This window comes from Bison bison, unplaced genomic scaffold (genome assembly GCF_000754665.1).
Source record: "Bison bison bison isolate TAMUID 2011002044 unplaced genomic scaffold, Bison_UMD1.0 scf7180017864317, whole genome shotgun sequence".
NCBI lineage: Eukaryota > Metazoa > Chordata > Mammalia > Artiodactyla > Bovidae > Bison > Bison bison.
Window position 1 is genome coordinate 9,513,633 of NW_011494889.1, and position 7,074 is coordinate 9,520,706.

Here is a 7,074-nt window from a genome sequence, read left to right on the forward strand (position 1 = left end):
TGTTCCATATCAAGTTCTAACTGTTGCTTCTTGACCTGCATATGGATTTCTCAGGAGGCAGGTAAGGTGGACTGGTATTCCCATCTCTTTAAGAATTTTCCACAGTTTGCTGTGATCCACACAGTCAAAGGCTTTGGCATAGTCAATAAAGCAGAAGTAGATGTTATTCTGGAACTCTCTTGCTTCTTTGATGATCCAATGGATGCTTGCAATTTGATCTCTGGTTCCTCTGCCCTTTCTAAATCCAGCCTGAAGATCTGGAATTTTATGGTTCATGTACTATTGAAGCCTGGGTTGGAGAATTTTGAGCATTACTTTACTAGCGTGTGAGATGAGTGCAATTGTGCGGCAGTTTGAACATTTTTTGGCATTGCCTTTCTTTGGGATTGGAATGAAAACGGACCTTTTCCAGTCCTGTGGCCACTGCTGAGTATTCCAAATATGTTGGCATATTGAGTGCAGCACTTTAACAGCATCATCTTTTAGGATTTGAAATAGTTCAACTGGAATTCCATTCCCTCCACTATGTTTGTAGTGATGCTTCCTAAGGCCCATTTGACTTCACATTCCAGGATGTCTGGCTCTAGGTGAGTGATCACACAATCGTCATTATCTGGGGCGTGAATATCTTTTTTGTATAGTTCTGTGTATTCTTGCCACCTCTTCTTAATATCTTCTGCTTCTGTTAGGTCCATACTGTTTCTGTCCTTTATTGTGCCCATCTTTGCATGAAAAGTTCTCTTGGTATCTCTAGTTTTCTTGAAGAGCTCTCTAGTATTTCCCATTCTATTGTTTTCCTCTATTTCTTTGCACTGATCACTGAGGAAGGCTTTCTTATCTCTCCTTGCTTTCTTTGGAACTCTGCATTCAGATGGGTCTATCTGTCCTTTTCTCCTTTGCCTTTAGCTTCTCTTCTTTTCTCAGCTATTTGTAAGGCCTCCTCGGACATTTTGCCTTTTCGCATTTCTTTTTCTTGGAGATGGTCTTTTTTTTTTTTTTTAAATTTTATTTTATTTTTAAACTTTACATAATTGTATTAGTTTTGCCAAATATCAAAATGAATCCATCACAGGTATACATGTGCTCCCCATCCTGAACCCTCCTCCCTCCTCCCTCCCCATACCATCCCTCTGGGTCGTCCCAGTGCACTAGCCCCAAGCATCCAGTATCGTGCATTGAACCTGGACTGGCTGGAGATGGTCTTGATCCCTGTCGCCTGTACGATGTCACAAACCTCTGTCCATAGTTCTTCAGGCACTCTGTCCATCAGATCTAATCCCTTGAATCTATTTGTCACTTCTACTGTATCATCATAAGGGATTTGGTTTAGGTCATACCTGAATGGTCTAGTGGTTTTGCCTTTTTTCTTCAATTTAAGTCTGAATTTTGCAACAAGGAGTTCATGATCTGAGCCCCAATCAGCTCCCGGGGCTTATTTTTGCTGACTGTATAGAGCTTCGCCATCTTTGGCTGCAAAGAATATAATCAATCTGATTTCGGTACTGTGGCTATGGTTACCACATTGAACTGTGCAGATCTTCTTGAAGGCATGAAGCAGGTCTGTGTATCTTTCCCAGCACTGGGCACAACACGTGCTCCCTGGCAAGCAATTAATAATCGCACATGGAAGTGAACGGTAATCCTCCTCCAAAAAGGGAGTACTTCTGGGGTGGAAGAGCGATCCGTACGGTGCACCTGGACACAGGGGTTCAGGGCTGGGCAGACAGACTCTTAAGGGCGGGTGGGTCATGCGAGCTGAATTCGGGAGGTTTTGGACCAGACAAAGAGCACGTGCAAAGGAGGAGGCTGACCTACTGGTCTCAAGGAGGAACGCACGGTGACGGCTAAGTGCCTGCTGCCTTCATGTGCATCCTGGGTTTAGCTGTGTGACTTTAGGAAACTGCTTAACCTGAGTCTCAGTTTCATCACCTCCAAACCCGGGATAGTAACACCAACCATCCCATGGAGATGTCGTTAAGCTTCAGCAAAGTTAACACATATAAAGTGTTTAGTATTGTTAATGCAGCTGTGATGAGACCCTTGAAGGGTGTGGGAGGCCAGTTCTGTCACTCTGAGCGAGACAGTTGGCAGGATGCCCGCCGACCCCTTAGGTCTCGGGTCAAGGCTTCTGCAGCGTCACAGTGTCCTAGGAGGTTCATCCAGAAAGGACACACAAAGGGCAGTGCTTTTCACAATGGGGACTGAGGATGTCCCTGCCAGCCCCGTCACTCCCAGTGCAGGAGGCCCAGGTTTGATGCCTGGTCAGGGAACTAAGATCCTGCACATCGTGCAGCTCAGCCCCGCCAACACACCTTTCCCCAACCCCCACCCCTGCCCCCTGCCAAAAAAATCCGAAAGTGTCCTACTTACCGATGGGAGAGATCCAAGCGTCACCCAGAGCAACCCCGGCAAAGTTGCACTGGATGGTCTTTTGCTGAACAGCCTGAAAGAGAAGCCAAGAAACATCCTTGTCAAGAAGACCCAGGGGCCTCCCTCCTTTCCTCAACAGGAGGGAGTCAGGCCTTAACACACAGCCTTTCCTGAGCACAGAGTGCTTCTGCTCACCCAGGATGCTCTGGGTACCCAAAGACCTCAGACATCCACTAGAGGACAAGGGACAAGGGTAACTGTCCTGCCGCCCACTATCTGCAAAATGAATGGGAACTGTGAAGTTTTCCCAAGGGTGTTGGCAGGATTTGTGTGGGCTCTGGTGTAGCCCCTGTCTTCTTTAGAAGGGACACATGGACTATACAGAGTATAACCTTTACAAATTGTAAATCATTATAAGTACATTACAAAATGTAAATCATTTACAAATTGTAAATCATTATTGTACATGAGAGTCTTCCCTATGGCTCAAATGGTAAAGAATCTGCCTGCAATGCAGGAGACCTGGCTTCGATCCCTGGGTTGGGAAGACCCCCTAGAGAATGGAATGGCAATCCACTTCAGTATTCCTGCCTGGAGAATCCCATGGACAGAGGAGCCTGGGGGGCTACCGTCTGTGGGATCACAAAGAGTCGGACACGACTGAGCGACTAACACTACCACTACTAAACTGTACGTAGGGAACATATAATACTGAACATCAATTATACTTCAATAAAAAAAAAGGTCATACAAGTTCACTGTAAAATATTTACTCACTGAAGGAGACAGGAGAAAAATGTGAAAAAAACTTTACCTCTGCCCCACCTACATCCTCAAACCCATGAGTTAACCACAGTTAACATGGTATATGTTATTCTAACTTCTTTCTTTGGTTTCATAAGCATATATATATTTGTATGTGTATATACACACAGATCTACCCATTCTTTCTGATGGCTGCAAACTGTCCATCATGGAAAGATCCAGGTATTTCACTGAAATAATCCTCTATAGATAATAATGCTCAAAATTCTCCAACCCAGGCTTCAACAGTAGGTGAACCATGAACTTCCAGATGTTCAAGCTGGATTTAGAAAAGGCAGAGGAACCAGAGATCAGATTGCCAACATCCACTGGATTACTGAAAAAGCAGAAAAACATCTACTTCTGCTTTATTGACTATGCCAAAGCCTTTGACTGTGTGGATCACAACAAACTGTGGAAAATTCTTCAAGAGATGGGAATACCAGACCACTTTACCTGCCTCCTGAGAAATCTGTACGCAGGTCAAGAAGCAACAGTTAGAACTGGACATGGAACAACAGACTGGCTCCAAATTGGGAAAGGAGTACGTCAAGGCTGTATACTGTCACCCTCCTTATTTAACTTATATGCAGAGTACATCATGAGAAATGCAGGACTGGATGAAGCCCAAGCTTATCAATAATCTCAGATATGACACCACCCTTATGGCAGAAACAGAAGAAGAAGTAAAGAGCCTCTTGAAGGTGAAAGAGGAGAGTGAAAAAGCTGGCTTAAAACTCAACATTCAGCAAACTAAGATCATGGCATCTGGTCTCATCACTTCATGGCAAATAGATAGGGAAACAATGGAAACAGTGAGAGACTTTATTTTTTTGGCCTCCAAAATCACTGCAGATGGTGACTGCAGCCATGAAATTAAAAGACGCTTGCTCCTTAGAAGAAAAGTTATGACCAACCTAGACAGCATATTAAAAAGCAGAGACATTATTTTGCTGTCAAAGGTCCATCTAGTCAAAGTTTTGGTTTTTCCAGTGGTCATGTATGGATGTGAGAGTTGGACTATAAAGAAAGCTGAGGGCTGAAGCACTGATGTTTTGAACTGTGGTGTTGGAGAAGACTCTTGAGAGTCCCTTGGACTGCAAGGAGATCCAACCAGTCCATCCTAAAGGAAATCAGTCCTGAATATTCATTGGAAGGACTGATGCTGAAGCTAAAACTTCAATACTTTGGCCAACTGATGAGAAGAACTGACTCATTTGAAAAGACCCTGATGCAGGAATGATTGAAGGCAGGAGGAGAAGGGGACGAGAGAGGATGAGATGGCTGGATGGCATCACCAACTCAATGGACGTGAGTGTGAGCAAGGTCCGAGAGTTGGTGATGGACAGGGAAGCCTGGCATGCTGCAGTCCATGGGGTCGCAAAGAGTCAGACAGGACTGAGTGACTGAACTGAACTGAACTGAACAGATAGTCACTGAGCTTGTTTTCCTTTTATGGACACTGTAAGCGATGATGAACTAAACATCCTCTCACACACATGCATGTGTAAGTATTCCCACAGGACAGACTCTTAGACGTGAAATTATTGGTTCAAAAGGCACATACATTTTATAAGCAGACAGATATAGCCAAACTGCCCTTTTAAAAATGATTTACCAATTTTCCTTCCTAACAAAGGTGCATGAGCGCACTTACTTCCCTGTTATTCAGTCGCCTAGTCACGTCCAACTCTTTGCGACCCCATGAACTGAGGCACGCCAGGACTTCCTGTCCTTCCCTATCTTCCGAAGTTTGCCCAAGGTCCTGTCCATTGTTTTGGTGATGCCATCCAACCATCTCATCCTCTGTCATCCCCTTCTCCTTCTGCCCTCAATCTTTCCTAGCATCACAGACTTTCCGAGTCAGCTGTTTGCATCAGATACTGGAGTTCCAGCTTCAGCACCAGTCCTTCCAACAAGTATTCAGGGTTGATTTCCCTTAAGATTGACTGCTTCGATCTCCTTGCTGTCCAAGGGACTCTCAGGAGTTTCAGGAGTTTTCTCACAGTTTGAAAGCATCAGTTTTTCGGCCCTCCGCCTTCTTTTCAGTCCAGCTCTCACATCCACACATGACTACTGGGAAGACCATCGCCTGGACTATTTGGACCTTTGGTGGCAGAGTAACATCTCTGCTTTTCAACACACTGCCTAGGTTTGTCATAGCTTTCCTGCCAAGAAACAAACTTCTTACTAAAACTGGGGGTTACCAATTTTCTAAAATATTTGCAAATCCCACAGCTTTGATTTACTAATAAAAATTGAACACCATTCACATGCCCACAGGCTCTTTGCATTTCTTCAATAAATTATTTCCCCATATCTTTTGGCAAATTTACATTATGATATTATCCTTTTTTAAGGGGATTTATTGATACGAAGACTTTTTCTATTATATATTTGTGAGTCTGTATACGTATCTTTTAAAATTATTTATAGAACTCTAAGAAGTTTTAAATTTCTAGATCTAAATTATGCCAAAATTATTCTTTTTGGCTTTTCATCTTATGAAAGAAAGCTTTCCTACCCAAGATTATACATCTTTTCTTCTATATTTTCAAGTACTCTTATAGTTCTGATTTTTACATTAAAATTTTGAATCTATCAAGAACTGCTGTTCTGGACTTCTCTCGTGGTCCAGTGGTTAAGACTCCCCTGCCAACGCAGGGGACACGGGTTCCATCCCTGGCCTGGGAAGATTCCGCATGCCTCGGGGCAACTAAGCCCATGAACCACAACTCCTGAGCCCTGCAGCTCAGGAGCCACAACTCCTGAAGCCCACACACCCTCGACCCGTGCTCCACAACAGGAGAAGCCAGCACAATGAGAAGCCTGTGCACCGCAACGAAGAGCAGCGTCTGCTCACTGCAACTAGAGAAAGCCCATGTGCGGCCACAGAGACCCAGCGCAGTCAAAGCAAAACACCGATGTTTCACGCAAGGCAGGAATCTAACTTTACTAACTTCCAAAGTAATAGCCATTTGTCTCCAAACCATTTGCTGAACCTTCTGTCTTTCCCTGTGATATGAAATACCACCCTATCATTTATATATGATCTTATGTAAGTATGATATATATGTATCATATACATAGTCACATGCATATACACACATATATACAAGTACAGATAAAATATGCTTCCAGACTCTCTAACCTGCTACATTTATCTGCATTTGTTGCTATGCCAGCACCACATTGCTTCACTCAGCGGAATAGCTTGTTTAATATTGGAACTGTGCCAACTTCACTATTCTTTTTGAAACTTTTTATGGTCATTCAGATCAGATCAGTCGCTCAGTCATCTCCGACTCTTTGCGACCCCATGAATCGCAGCACGCCAGGCCTCCCTGTCCATCACCAACTCCCGGAGTTCACTGAGACTCATGTCCATGGAGTCAGTGATGCCATCCAGCCATCTCATCCTCTACAGACTTTCTCTTACTTTCCATGTACAAGGTCCTATTCAAAGTATATTTAATTATCAGGTGAGTACAACAAGTAACATAATCAGTTTCGGTCTGGAACCAAACAACAAAGTCATCTTCCCTGTTACCTTATAAAGTTCTAGAGCGATGCCAGCAGCCATCTTTCCTCCATAAGACTCTGAGAAAATGTAGAATGGAATCCTCTAGGAAGAAAAAGAATTTATAAAGAATTAAATATCCTGAATGCCTTTTAATTCACATGAATCCATTTCAAATTTCTACTGCATGTAATGGCCAGGCAAAACAAATCTGCTTCTATTGATGTTTCCTCCATATCTGATTTTTATGTGTCAGGAGAATACTGGGTGCAGAGGCATTCTTTCAAGCTAAAACCATCTTTAGAGACGACAGAAACCCACAACCTGATCCCTGGGTACAAAAAGGTTTTCTCTGGAATGAGCTGGGCATGTAACTCTTT

At 43.5% G+C, this 7,074-nt stretch overlaps 1 protein-coding gene across 1 annotated transcript in view; it reads right to left on the reverse strand.

Annotated features, from left to right (window-relative positions):
- Window positions 1–7,074, reverse strand: part of SCPEP1 (serine carboxypeptidase 1) — a 34,574-nt gene that overhangs the window by 10,648 nt on the left and 16,852 nt on the right. The window contains exons 5-6 of the mRNA XM_010852923.1: window positions 6,725–6,799; window positions 2,371–2,443 (exon numbers count right to left, since the gene is read on the reverse strand). Of these exons, the coding sequence (XP_010851225.1) occupies window positions 2,371–2,443; window positions 6,725–6,799 (148 nt within the window). The remainder of the gene's footprint in view (window positions 1–2,370; window positions 2,444–6,724; window positions 6,800–7,074) is intronic.